This window comes from Nelumbo lutea, chromosome 5 (assembly GCF_056320005.1).
Source record: "Nelumbo lutea isolate HS-2025 chromosome 5, American lotus-T2T, whole genome shotgun sequence".
NCBI classification, from domain to species: domain Eukaryota; kingdom Viridiplantae; phylum Streptophyta; class Magnoliopsida; order Proteales; family Nelumbonaceae; genus Nelumbo; species Nelumbo lutea.
The window spans coordinates 4,415,920-4,431,214 of NC_142688.1; the positions used below are offsets into that span (position 1 = coordinate 4,415,920).

Here is a 15,295-nt window from a genome sequence, read left to right on the forward strand (position 1 = left end):
GGGAACTCCAAGGTGGTGATGGGCTGGCTTAGAGATCCAGACTCGGTGATATGGTGTAATAGAAATGAAATGAAGAAATTCAAATGGGTAAGACAACATATGAATTTAACTATACTATGGGTGGGAAGGGAGGTTAATGCATCTAGCCAAGCAAGGAGTAACTAGGGATCAGTTGTATTGGGCCCAATAGTAATTTTATTCTGTTTTTTTTTTTCTTTTAAAGAGTGAGGCTGCACCACGCACCTCCCCTTGGCATGTTTTTAACAGACTTTTATCTTTTTGCTGATAATGAATTTTAATGAACTTTTATCTATAAAAAAAGCCTTGTCACCTAGGTGTACACCTAAGGCGTGACATTGACAACTATGTCGTCAATGATTGGTGAACCAGCAAATGCATTTGCAACTCCTTTGGAAATACTACCACAATGGTACTTCTTTTACATGCTTTACCTTTTCTCAAAAAAGGTATCCATGGAACATTGACAGTAGGATTTGGGTTCCCCGGCCCAAAGGGACCTTCTCTTGTGCTTCTTTTTTTTTAACTCCCTTTGTTAGTTTCCCTCTCAACATGTTTTCCCTTCAAAGGAAATTTGGTGCAGGTCAGTTCCCCCAAAGATAATGGCTTTTTGTTGAGAAGTATATCATGGGAAAGTGAACAGTTTTAGGTAACCTGCAAAAGAGAAGACCTTTCCTTTGTGTTTCACCCAACTAGTGTACTCTCTGTAGATCTCACGAGGATTGTTATCACCTACTAATGTCTTGTCCTTTTTCTGCAAAAAAAGAGGGAGAATCATGTGGAAATGTGCTAGAGCGGCCTTGCTATGGACAATTTGGGAAGAAAGGAATGCCAGAATCTTCCAAGACAAAGAAAAGAGCAGCCAAGATTTGAAGGTGCGTTAAATCAGGCAATCCACTAGCTAAAGACTCTGGAACTTTTCCACCACTTTTCCTTTTTAGACTAAGGGAGAAATTGGCGAGCAGTAGCAAGGTGCTCTTCTAGGAAGACTAAGGCAACTACAAGATGGATTCCACCGCCTAAAGGTCCAATGAAACTGAATTTTGATGGGAGCAGTCAGGGCAATCCAAGGCACTCTGAAATGGGAGGGGTCTTAAGAAATGAGGCTGGAGATATTGTACTTCTTTATTCAGGTCCTTTGGGATTTGGGGATTCGGTCAGAGAAGAACTATTAGAAGCCATACAAGGAGTGCAACTTGCAAATCAATTAGTAGGACAGCTTGTTATAGATGGGGGTTCCATGGTGGAGGTGGGGTGGTTGCAGAAACCTGAGGAAACTATATGGTGCAAAAGAAATGAAGTCAAAAAATTTATGTGGACGACAAGGAATATGTCTGTTAGTACACAATGGATGGGGAGATCAGCAAATGCTTTGGCTGATGGCTTAGCTAAGCAAGGGACAAATAGGGAAGTCTTGTTTTCGGCTCAGCTGTAATGCTTGTCTTTTACCTTTAAGTTTTTATGTAATCAGTTGAGAGAGGCTGCAACTCGCACCTCTCCACAGGCTGTTGTATGAGTTCTCCATTATCTATAGTAGTAAGTATCAAATTCATCATCTGATATCCACAACCATCTTTTTTCAAATTGTTATGCATTTGATATATTACCAAAAGGAAACTTATATGCAGAACTGATTTAGATTGTACTTCAATTTTGGCTTATTGTAGCTATAGCTGTGTAACCTTTTTGCTTCTGTATTGAATCGCATCTGCCCCTGCTAATTAACTCCTATTAGAAGGGGTCCTTTCAACTTTATTTTATAAAACTTCTTTGATTGGGTGTTAAAAAAGAGAGGGAAAACTGCAAATTCATATATGCATCTTCAAAAGAAAATTGTTTTGTGGTGGAAGGGGATTGAGGTTGGGCAAATAACTTAATTTCAGGAATGGAAGGGGTTACAAAAGTTGTAGTGCACTGGTCGAGGAACAAGAAACAGACTTCTTGCATGTCATGAGGAAAATCAAGCATTGTCAAGAGAGGTGGTAGTCACTTTTACTTGGGTAGAAGAACCAATAATTTGGCTGATTGAATGGCAAAACAAGAGGTGAATAGGGCACAACCATTTGGGGGAAATATACCATAATGATGTACAAATAGAAAATGGGGTTGGGTAACAAGAGCTAACCCAAGAAGAAATTTTATCATCCTATTGTTTGTACCATTGTTTTATTCATAGTAATAAAATTTCCAACCATTAGCAATCAAAAAAAGAAGAAAAATGTTTTTGAGTAAGACAAAAAGGAAGGAATTATGAGTCCATATTTAAAAAAAGATAGTTAAAAATAAGCAACTTTCAGGGTGTTTCTGTATATACAGCAGCATTTCTTCAATGCATCAATGATGGGAAAGCATGGCAACTGAAGCCATGTGGATCTTATGAACATAATGCCAATGAATTCATAATAGTATATACGCTTCCACAATGTCCAAATGTCTGTAAAGTAAATTCCCTTTATAACAATATTTCCCGTGATTTCCTAAGGGGGAAAACTTGTAAAAAAGAAAAAAAAATGGAAAGGGTCAGCAGCAGCAGCAGCAAGACCAAATTTAGGGGGTGCTATGACACATTCCTTCATGTACAGAATTCTTTTATTCGTAAACTAAAAAGGGTATTGACCTTCCCATGTGCCAGAGAAGTTCAGATAAAAATGGCTGTACTGTTTTCTTTCTCTCACTCCACATGTTTGGTTTGATACTCCAACTAATAAGTATGTTTAGGACTAGAAGAAGAATACGCACATCAATCTACAATCACATAACTAAAGTTAAAAGATGGGTATCAAGAAATTGACAAAATAGACTCTTTACCATCTTTCTACAAGAAGGATATGAATTGTTTGAAGCTCATTCACTTCACAAGCTTAGGGCTGTCAATGGGTTGGATCTACCTGACAGATCGAAACCAGCCGAACCAATTATGCTGGTTCTGGTTCTGTGAGTTTGCCCCGATTAGAAATTGGGTCGAAACTAGTTCTTGCTGTTCTCAATAGATTATATAGTTAATAATATATAAATATCTTTGTTTTGTAATTTTTGTTATATTTATGTCTAAAAGAGTAAATTTCATAAACAATACAGAAGATTATCATGGTTAGAAACACATATTTTATCAAAATATAAACAGTTTAGTATTTTAGTTTCAGTTTTATTAAGGTTATATCATCAAAACTAAGTGGTTCAGCTCTAGGTCCTTATTATCCCAATTAATAAATGGAAAGAAACACATATTTTATCAAAATATAAACAGTTTAGTATTTTAGTTTCAGTTTTATTAAGGTTATATCATCAAAACTAAGTGGTTCAGATCTAGGTCCTTATTATCCCAATTAATAAATGGAAAGGGACAGGTACACCCTGTCCCAAACCAGATCCGACCCATTCAAAGCTCTATACAAATTTCAATTTCTTTCTACATGGATGTTTTCCTGTTATGAGAACCATCAGGTCGCATCTGGAAACTTAGGTGCATACACCAACATAATTTCTGACTTCTGTTGCTTTATCTCATATCGAGAACTTCAAATCACAACAATGTAGGTATATTCAAGTCACTAGAATAGCATACCTCAGAGCTAGATTCCTCATGTGCAGGTTTCATTTGGGTATCCTTATCTGAAGCTGCTCTTCTGCGTGCAGCATTTCTTGTTTGAGGTCCTCTTTTCTCATCTGGAGCAGATTTCAAAACAGCTTTGCCCTTCCCCTTTAAAGAGCTTGAATTACTTTCTTGAGGAGGATTCCTGGTTGAACCTCCAATGGTTACTGATGATCTGGATCTAGTTGAATGGCGGCAAGTGGAAGATGCAGGTGAAGATACAGATGAAAATGAAACACCAGCCCCGGCAGGTGCAGAACCAGGCTCAGAGTTTCCTGAAGATACCGAAAGTTTCTGTGCAGATTCACCTCGCTGCACTCTTGGCCAAAGAAATTCTTCAACAGCAGCCAAACTTGCAAGGGGATCAATCAATACAACATTTGATGAATAATCACGAAGAGATTTTTCTCCTTGAGCCCTACACAGGCGCAGCTTAAATGGCTGAGCCAACGCACTCAATCCCGAGGAAAGGCGTGCACTTCCACAAGATGACCTAGAGGAATGGCTCAATACAACTGGAAAACGCTCCAGGGAAGATAGGGCATTTTGAAGCTTCTGAACCAAGACAGTCATAGGAGCTCCATTCCCTTCATTAACACCAGAAGGAAGAGCAACAGCAATAAAAGATTTAAATCTTCCAAGTGCTTGTTGCTGAAGTTTAGCCAGGTTAGCTTCTGATATTCTCTCCTTGGAGAAGGTTCCACAGGAAAAGTAGTTCAGTAAAGCTGCAACAACTCCACTACCAATGAACTCAAATGTGGAAACACCATCACCTTTACTTAATTCTGCTAGCATTTCAGATATCACTCCAATTAAGTTTTCCTCGGTATTAGCTGAAATGTCAGCTAGACGAGGGCCAGGAGCTTTTGATTTACCCTTTGCTTTAGTCTTCTGATCATCAACACAAGCATTCAACTTCATGCAAAGATTCTTTAAACGCATAAGGTCATCAGTAACACCAATTTCAGCTACCCCGGTGTCTGCCAAAAAATATTTATCTTTAAATGATTTTGCACAAGAACTTACAGCAATGCGAAGACTAGAATTAACCATTGGGATTTCTAATGATACTGGTGGTGAACCAACACTTCCAGGTGGAACAGTTTTCGATTCTTCCAAAACACTTCCATCTGGATTTGAACTACCACTGCGCCGTCGATAGCGCCTAGAACGTGACGATCCATGTATAGAATCATTATCCTTCTCCACAGAAGAAGATTGGGCATTGGCTGCATTTGAAGAATCAGTTGATATAAGTGTGTCTACAGCGTGAACCACCCCTTCTCTCACAAACACCTTGGAGAATGTTCCTGGAAGCTTTTCCATGAGAATCTCAGCTATCTGAAGGGCAGGAATCAAGACTTGTGGATCTTTCCATGCTAAAACACCAGCTAAGAAACTGGCAGATCAAACAAAAAAAAAAACAATAATTAAGCTTTTATATCATGCATGAAAAAGAAAATTTCTCATCTGCAGTGGAAAACAAATGTAGCATGCAAGAAAAGGGGTAAAATATTTTGAATACCTTGATATATTTGTTACACTCAGAAAAGACTGAATCATATCTGCTGTGCTAAAATACATCAACTTTCCAATTACTGACAAGCATTTGTGGCGAACTGCACCATTTACACTGGATCCATAGATCTGCTTGACAAGAATAAGTACGGGGAGTGAAAGTTATGATCCCAATTATCACTTACTTTGAGGAAGTAGGTTATAGCCTCTTAGGTACCACATGAACATATTGGAAGCACTTACCTGTATTAGTACAGGAAGTAGGTCCACTCCGAACTGCTGCAGAAGCTCAGGCTGATCACGCAATAATTTCTCACGAGCAGAAACCTCATGCACAGTTCCATTTGCATCCTCTCGCTTTCCAGAACTACTGACAGGAGATTTCTTTGTGGCAGATCCTTTCACTAGATAATTTGAGCAAATTGGAAGAGAAATAATTCCTTGAGGCAGAGGGGGAAGAAGCTCATCCGCAAGGTTCACAATCTCAAAAATCTAATCCATGGAACATAATCCACCAAAATCAGATAAAATGAACACCAGATGAATAATACCATTTTGCACTATAATTTCCTTTTTTTGGAAGTTATTTTTCAAGTTTCTTACTTTTCACATTTAAGTTCTCTTAGAATTTGAAATGTATGAATACTGATATTCAGTATTCTCATAAAATACACACTGTTAAAGCAGATTTATGTTAAAAAGAAAATATGATAGCGTGCAACACCAATTATGTGTTATAAAGGTAAATCAAATCAGGCATTTCTTGTCTTTAATCAAAGTACTTTTCAGCTATTAGTTGGAGTGTGCCTTGCTTAGCAAAAACGGGATACACTTCAATACCATTCCATCAAAAAATATCAAATAAAGAGCAAACGAAGAGCAGCAATAGAGGTATACGCCTCCACTGAAGAGGAATATGAGGTGTACACCTCTGTGGCACTTTATACAGGAGGCATACACCTCAGATGCCCTTACCTTTTAAGCTACTTTTTAGTAAAAATAATATAAACAAGAGACAAGGGAACCATTTTACTGTGTTCCCCATTTATACTGACATAATACAAAGGATGAAAACCCTCCAAATGTGCTTACTGTAATTTTACAATAAAATGTCATAAATAGAAGTAGGGGCACCATAGCTTTGGTTTCTTTTAATGCACTACATTCATTTGAATATGAGGTGGCACACTTGTTTATGTTAATTCTGAACTTTTGTTTCCTTTATTTTTGATAAATAGTGAAATTTCATTAAAAATCAGAGAGAAACAAAAGAGATACATCATTAAGACATCCCAACTAGAGGTGCAAGGTTCAGCTTCAGGTCTCAAACATAAATTACAGCTAAGCCCAAAACAATTGAACCCTGTTCACCCCTTGTTTAGCTAAAAAGTCAGCTAGCCCATTTGCCATCCTCCTTTCCCATTGGATCCTTATTTCCATGTTGGAAGTCCACTATTTAAATCTCTTGAGTAACTCCATAATATTTTACTCGGAATCTTCAGCCAACCAACCACTACCATAGAGTCCCCTTCAATGAGTAACCTGTTAAAGTTCAAATTCTTAGCGATATGTACCCCCCTTGTAGCACAGCTTGTAACTCAGCATGAGTCACCATCCCCTATTGGTTCAGAATATAACGCCACAATGTGACCATTCTTATCTCTGTAAACTCCCCTTATTCCTGAAGGTCCCAGATTCCCTTGACAAGTGATATATTATTGATGGCTAATGATACGAATACAATTATGGATGATGATACTTTAATTCTATATTTAAAAGAGGTGATTTTATTAGTAGAAATTGCATATATGGATTTTTCAAATTTCTCATAAATTTTCCTATTCTCATGTATTTTTACTATATTTTTATTTATTCGTTTTATCTTATTTTAATTATTTATTAATTAAAAATCCTTGCTACTCTTGTGTTCCGGTTTACACCAAACACCTTAGGATGGTGCTTGGTTCAAAGTACCAATACTCTCAATATGCAAATTTTACAGAAATTCTTTTTTTAGAAGAAGATGCTGGCGATGAAGGAAGTTGGGGAGGGCGAATTGTTGAAACAAGTGCAGCTGCTGATGAGCAGTCCTCTAATCCCATCGTCGAAGGGGCTGACCCAGGTTCTCAAGATTCATAGGACTTGTACGGTGGGTGACAAAATTCTATCATGAGGTTGGATGAAGATACTTCAGGATTGGAAACAATGAGAAAGTGTCTTCAAACGAGTAGGTTAGGCGAAAGTGTCTACCACTTCTGCAACCCAACTTTCTCCAGCTAAGGGGAAGGCCTCAGAACCAAATGAAAAGGCTTTGCATTCTAGTCCGTTTGCTTCGTGTGCTCCCTCTGTCTACCCAGGTACAACTGTAAATTCAGTTTTAGTGGCTGACTTGTGTTCTGTGCCTGAAACAGGTGCACCAACATCCCAACCACAAACAGAAGACTGCACAAGGGAAAGTTTAGAGGGAGAAGGTAGAGAGAGGAGATGTCAGTAAGGGGGTGTGGGAGGCAGACAAAATCTAGAATTTGCACTGAATTCGAGATTTTGCAACAGTAGGAAGATACAGTGGAGAAGAATGGCCAACATGAAAGTGAAGGAACAAAATTAATTTCAGTAAGTGAGAAAGGTGAGCAAAAGGCTGAGAAACTGGGGGGAGGGGGAAGAAGAGATGAAAAATGATGCTAAGGAGAATGAAGGAAAACAGGAAAAGAAAAAGAAAGAAAAAACGGAGGTTGAAAGGTTAATCTCTGATATTGAGGGGGACTTAGAATTCAGTGGTAGGGGGGTAGGAGGAAAGGTCTCAAGTAAGGGATTGAGACAAGAGTTTTGGGGTCCTTTTAAGTTGCCCTCATGAAAACCATTAACTGGAATTTGAGAGGCTTAGGAAGTGCGAGAAAGAGAAGGGTGATTAAGGATTTACTAAAAAGGGAAAAGCCTGAAATTGTGCTATTGCAAGAAACAAAACTCTCAGAACCGGATGAAAGGTGGATTAGGAGCTTTTGGAGAACTAGGGGTATAGGTTGGAACTCAGCTCCCTCTTGGGGAGCCTCAGGGGGAATCATCACTCTTTGAAGAGGATGTTGTGGTGGAATCAGTAGAGGAATTGATAGTTCGATAGGTAGATTTTCAGTCTCAATTGAATTCAGGAATGTAGTGAATGGTTTTGTTTGGGTTGTAACCAATGTTTATGGCCCTAATAGTTACAGAGAAAGGAATAAAATGTGGGAGGAGTTGTATGCAATTCAGGGCCTAAGGGATGGTCGCTGGTGCTTGGGGGGGGAGGATTTTAATGTTACACAATTCACCGAAGAATCTAGCAGTCCCCAACAGACAATTACAACTAGTCTAAGGAAATCCAATGGCTTTATTGAAGATTGTGAGCTAAAGGAAATCCCACTTTTGAACTCTAGATTCACCTGGTCCAACCTAGAGGAAAATCCCCTCTGCTTGAAACGGGATAGATTCCTTTTTTAACTTAGACTGGGAGAATCATTGGGGGGGAGATTTGGTTTCCAGAGCCTTGCCTAGGGTCACCTCTGTTCACTATCCCATCAAAATAGGGGTGAAGTCATTTGTCAATGGACCTAGACCTTTCAGATTTGAAAACATGTGGCTAACTCACTCAGATTTTGTGAATAAAATGAAACAATGGTGTGGTGAGGAGTTAAGCAGTGTAAAATGGAAGGACATAAAATTCCATAAGAAATTGCAAAGACTAAGATGCAAAATAAAAGAGTGGAGTAGGGATCATTTTGGGAAAACTGAGGAACAAAAAATGAGATTAATCTCTTTGATTGAAGAATTGGATGAAAAAGAATCTCAAAATAATTTGAATGAGGGCGACCGAGAATTGAGAAGACAGTTGAAGAAGGACCTAGAATAGGTGCTTTTGAGAGAAGAAATTAGCTGGAGGCAGAAATCAAGGCACAAATGGATTAAAGAAGGCGACGAGAATACTAGATTCTTTCATGATTTAGCAAATGGAAGGAGGAGGAGGAATTTTATGACCAAATTAGGAGAGAAGGTGATTACCAACTACGGTGAGATAGCCATGAAGTTTGTGGACAAATTCAAGTCCATATTTAGAAAACCCTTGAATGAGAGATTAGTGGTGGAAGGGGTGAATTGGCCAAGGGTGACCGAGGAAAGGTTAGGTGGTTAGAAAGGAATTTTGAGGAAGAAGAAATTAAACAAGCAGTGCTTTTAATGGACAGAGATAAGGCTTCGAGCCTTGACGGATTCACAATGGCTTTCTATCAAGATTGATGGGAAATAATAAAAGATGATTTGTGCGATGTTTTTAAGGAATTTGAAGAAACACACATAGTAAGCCATAGAGTCAATGCTACTTTTTTTGCTCTAATCCCTAAGAAGCCTGATGCTAGCCATCCAAAAGATTTTAGGCAGATTAGTTTGTTAACGAGCATTTACAAAATCTTGGCTAAAGTGCTCTCCTTAAGTATTAAAGCAATTGTCCCCTCCATTATTAGTCAAGCCCAAGGGGCTTTTATTCACGAGCAACAAAAAACTAAACAAATCTTGATTGCCAATGAATGTGTGGAGGAGATGAAAAGGTCTAGAAAAAGAGGCTTTGTTTGTAAATTGGATCTTGAGAAGGCATACAATATGGTGGATTGGCGATTTCTTTTAGAGGTGTTGAGGAAGTGCGGGTTTGGGCAAAGGTGGTGTAGCTGGATACTTGGGTGTATTAGTACCTATCATTACTCAATATTGGTGAATGGAGTAGTGGAAGACTTCTTTCCAACTTGTAGGGGTGTTAGGCAAGGGGACCCACTTTCACCTTTCCTTTTTACCCTAGTAGCTGATGTTTTCAGTTGAATCATCACTAAGGCCGATAGGGAAGATCTTATAAGGAGGTGGAGGATAGGTAGAAATCGAATCCCAGTCACCCATCTTCAGTTTGCAGATGACTTGATGATTTTCTGTGATGGGGGTGCTAGTGAGAAGGTAGCAAAGTTAAAAGAGGTGATTAGAGGATTTGAAGGAATCTCCAATTTGAAAATAAACCTGGAAAAGAGTTGTATAGCAGGTATCAATCTGGAGGATAGGGAGGTTGAAGCTATTGTAGCTTGTCTTGAGTGCTCCATCTCTTCTTGGCCGTTGCCCTACTTAGGGCTTCCGTTAGGGGCAAACCCTAGGGAGAGTAGGTTTTGGACTCCAATGATTGAGAAGTTTGAGAAGAGATTAGCATCACTGAAGAAGAACTACATTTCCTTGGGTGGTAGGATCACCTTGATAAGAGCTACCTTGGTGAACTTACCCACTTTCTTTCTGTCTTTAGGATACCGCCTAGGGAATCTAAGAAGCTGGAGAAACTAATGAGGGATTTCCTTTGGACACCAGGACAAGGGAAGAAGGCCCATTTGGTAAAGTGGGAAGTTGTGTACAGAAGCAAAGAAGATGGTGGGTTGGGTCTAGGTAAGGTGATTCAAAAAAATCTAGCATTGATGGGGAAGTGGCTGTGGTAGTGGCCTTTGCAAAGAGAGAGAGAGAGAGAGAGATTATGGCATGAAGTGGTGGGAAGCATTCATGGCAGCTCAGAGAATGGGTGGGATGCTGGTTGTCAAGGTAGGCTACTTTGACAACACCTTGGAAAGCCATTCATAGTGTTCTTCCTCAATTTGTCAGGTATGATGCTTGCTCTAGGAACAGTGTTCGGTTCTGGGAGGATATTTGGATCAGAAATATTCCTTTAAAAGACTTTTCTCTTCACTTTTCTCTATGTCTTTATATAAAAATGAGGTCATCTCAAACTTTATCACAATTGAGAGTACCCCTCTGGCTCCAAATTGGGACTTTGGCTTTCGTAGGGGGTTAAGGGATGATGAAATTAATTCCTTCTCCAATCTGACCTATCTCTTAAATCAAGTCTGTTTGGATCCATCTAAGCCAGACAATAGGATTCGGGTTCCCCAGCCCAGAGGAACCTTTTCTTGTGCTTCTTTTTTTTAACACCCTTTGTCAATTTCCCTCTCAACAAGTTTTCCCTTCAAAGGAAATATGGTGTTGGCTGGTTCCCACAAAGATAATGGCTTTTTTGTTGGGAAGTGTACCATGGGAATGTGGACACTTTAGATAATCTACAAAAGAGAAGACTAGTGTACTCTCTGTAGAGCTCACACGGGGAGGATTGTTATCACCTATTAATGTCTTGTTCTGTTTCTGTAGAATTGTGAATTGGCTTTTTTCGTTGTTTGGGTGCAGGTGGAACATGCCAACAGAAGTGTGCATGATCTTTAACCCTTCTACCTCCAGCCAGCCACCCCCCCCCAAAAAAAAAGTGGGAGAATTATATGGAGATGTGCTAGAGAATCCTTGCTATGGACAATTTGGGAAGAAAGGAATGCTAGAATCTTCCAAGACAAGGAGAGGAGCAGCCAAGATTTGAAGGAGTGTGTGATGAATAGAGCAATCCACTGGCTAAAGACTCTGGAACTTTTCCATCACTTCTCCTTTTCAATCTTAGGAGAAATTCGCCAGCAGTGGCAAGGTGCTCTTCTAGGAAGACTAAGGCATCTACAAGATGGACTCCACCGCCTGAAGGTTCAATGAAACTGAAGGGCAACCCAGGGCACTCTGGAATGGGAAGGATCTTGAGAAATGAGGCTGGAGATATTGTACTTCTTTATTCAGGTCCTTTGCGATTTGGGGTTTCAGTCAGAGCAGAACTATTACCAGCCATACAAGGAGTGCAACTCGCAAATCAGTTAGGAGTAGGACAGCTTGTTATAGAAGGGGACTCCAAGATGGTGGTGGGGTGGTTGCAGAACCCTGAGGAAACTATATGGTGCTACAGAAATGAAGTCAAAAAATTTAAGTGGCTGACAAGGAATATGTCTGTTGGTACACAATGGGTGGGGAGATCAGCAAATGCTTTGGCTGATGGCTTAGCTAAGCAAGGGACAAACAGGGAAGATTTGTTTTGGGCTCAGCTGTAATGTTTATCTTTTCCTTTTTCCTTTTAAGCTTCTTTGGGCTGTTGTATGAGATCTCCTTTATTTTTTGAAGTAATAAAACTATCTTTATTCATCAAAAGAAAATCTTGCATATGGGTAGCCCTGAGATACAATATCATACACCCAATACAGGGCGTATCGTATACATATTTTGAACCCTGGATAGCAGAATGCCTCCATGTTTTAAAATATTTACAATCACTTATCTTAATTGCTTAGTGCTGTTTAAATTGATTTATGCTTTTAATATTAATGCCTTTTCTTTTCCAACTATAATTCTACTAATTTTATATCTTGCATATTGGTAGCCCTGAGATACAATATCATACACCCAATACAGGGCGTATCGTATAGATATTTTGAACCCTGGATAGCGGAATGCCTCCATGTTTTAAAATATTTACAATCACTTATCTTAATTGCTTAGTGCTGTCTAAATTGATTTATGCTTTTAATATTAATGTATTTTCTTTTCCAACTATAATTCTACTAATTTTATATCTTGCATATTGGTAGCCCTGAGATACAATATGAAGCTTATTAATAAAATTATACCCACTGATAAAAAAAATTAAGTTCTACTGAGTCAAAGATAAGTAAAAGGAAAATATTTATTAAAGAAAATAAAAAACTTGATACATCCTCCATCGGTGCCAAGAAGGCACGACTCACCAAAAACATCTCACCCACGCAAAACTAAAAACAAAACAGAAACAAACTGAGCGACAGCAGGGACCCCACGAGCAGTCCTCCAATTTCGTCCATACAGATCCCCGACACTGACAGTTATTCCTCATCAACATAAAAATCTTCCTCTCCTCCTTCCTCGTTCCAGATTTCTCCCCCTTCCCCTTTTAAAGATTTCGAAAGACTCTCTTCCTTCCTCTTCTTCTCAAACTACTCAAAAGATCTTCTAACAAAAGCCTCACCTCCCAAGAAAAACAACCCCAAGGATTTGCCAACCTCTACTCCCTATCGACAAGCTTCTTGAAATCAATGCTTCCTTGCTTCATTTCCTTCTCCTTTGGCTCCACCTCTTTCTCCTCCTTATCTTTTATCCTAGAGTCCTCCAATCCTCCATTTTTAAATGTTTCTTCATCTGAAGGGATCACCAAAGGATCCGACTTCCAGTCCAAAACCTTCAAACTCTGGCCATCCCCAGCCTGAAAATCAGATCTCTGCCCTTTGGATTTGACTCCCTTTCTTTTGTAAGTCTTTTTAAGTTTATTAGCTGGCCAACCCCAACGATGCCATCTTTAAGTCATTGGAAAACCTTATTAACGTGAACAATATGAGTCTTGTTCCCAGTTTTCCAACTAGCACCTCATCAACTAAAAGGTCTTCTCTACTCTCAGGAAGCTCCTTATCCAAAACCAGATTGGCACAAATGTAATCCGAACCACCACCACAAACAACTATCTCCCCCCTACCATTTCTTTTCATCTTATCTCCTTCCTTATCCACAATATTTCTCTCCACGACTCCACCCCACCCCCAAAGCCACCCACCTTCCCTTTCTCCACTCCTTTAAAACCACCCCCACCCAAATCAACACCTCCATCTCTACCCTTAAACGGCTTAACCAAAACACCATCGAGACAAGATTCCCCCGACTTCACAGCTATCTCTTTGGATGAAGCACCACATTTAATTTAATGAACACCATCAGGAGGAATAGCCAAGGTTTAAGATTTCACAACATATCAGCCCGTATCAACCGATATGTATCATTTTGGGAGACATCGGATACATGGGACATATATAATTAGATGGTATTGTATTTCTTCAGTCGTACCAGACTGTTTCGGATATGTATAGGCTGATACAATCCCTAAACAGACCGATATGCACTGTGTATCAGCCGAATTTAATTTTCCTTTCTTTCTACTTTTTAAATTCAAATGTAAATTTAATTTATCTCTTCTCTCTCTCATATATATCACTTTTAATTAAGCCTTTAAATTCGAGATGTCATTAAATGCTAATATTATTTAATTAAATACTCATTTGAATTACCTTTAATTAAGGCATTTAAGATGTCAGTAAATGCTAATTAAGTTATTATTAAAAATCGTAAGTTGGAGGTAAGAAGTTTCGAACCCTAGTCATTATTTACAACAACAATTAACTAATCACTATGCCAACCTTAATTGCTTATCTCATGTATTTTGATTCTTATTGTAATCTTTATTCTCTTGGTGAATATTTCCCAATAAATGCTTAAATTTGATTATTAAAACTTATATAATAATAAGATTAAAACAAATTATATTTGTCTATTAAAAATTAACTAAAAATGACTTCAAAAAAATATTAACTAATAAATATTAGTATATATACACACACACACACGTACATTTTAGTTCTTCTATTATTTTTCAACAATTACTAATTATGTTACAATACTTTATATAAATCATTAAATATGGTTTTTGTGTTTAAATAAGTTAGTTATAATCACATAAAACTCGTTTTTATTGCTGTCAATATGTTTTTTTACATTTTTTGGATTCTCTAGTGTATCCATGTGTATCTTGATTTTCCTCTGTATCTATGTGTTTCCAAAGCATATCTCAATATGTTTCTTAAAATTACCTTTCCGATACTTTGAACCTTGGGAATAGCACAGATTGTTGCCAACAAGCGAGAACGGTGATTTAAAAGGCGCGCCTAGACGCACAAGCGATGCGCATTTTAGGGTAGGTGCCTCGCCTAGGTCCTAGGCGCGGCCCTCTCAAAAGGTGCACACATGGTGCGCCTTTTGAAAATTTAACACTTTTTTTGCTTTTATTGAACTTAGCAACTGGGTTGAGGGCTCCGGCCCCAAACCCCCATGCCATGCCCCTTGAGGCAAGCCCAAACAAGTTCATGATAGGGTCTTAAACTCTTAGTCCTCACACAAAAACATAATGATTTTATCATTTTAATTGCTTTTTAAGAAGATATTTTATTAGGATGAATGAATGAACAACATTACCAAATAGGGGGTGGCCCCAACCTGTCTATCTTAACCCATCGAGATCAAATATGGAATAATGCTACTAGCACCCAAGAAGCCCTCCAACCCTTCGGCTTCTCCCCTCTCCTCAACGTTGGTGAGCATGTGGTCACCAATAAATGGGACGATTCCCCCTCTTGTCGAAATTACTTACTTCCCCTAACGTTATGAGTTCATTGTCTTCAACCTCTA

The 15,295-nt window shown here is 38.7% G+C and overlaps 1 protein-coding gene across 2 annotated transcripts in view; it reads right to left on the reverse strand.

Moving 5' to 3' along the window:
* The window catches only part of LOC148849936 (E3 ubiquitin-protein ligase UPL3-like), a 37,409-nt gene that overhangs the window by 16,183 nt on the left and 5,931 nt on the right, over window positions 1-15,295 (reverse strand). For both annotated transcript variants that reach the window (XM_088947416.1, XM_088947415.1), the window contains exons 6-8: window positions 5,372-5,620; window positions 5,136-5,257; window positions 3,584-5,009 (exon numbers count right to left, since the gene is read on the reverse strand). In XM_088947416.1, coding sequence (XP_088803542.1) covers window positions 3,584-5,009; window positions 5,136-5,257; window positions 5,372-5,620 — 1,797 coding nt within the window. The remainder of the gene's footprint in view (window positions 1-3,583; window positions 5,010-5,135; window positions 5,258-5,371; window positions 5,621-15,295) is intronic.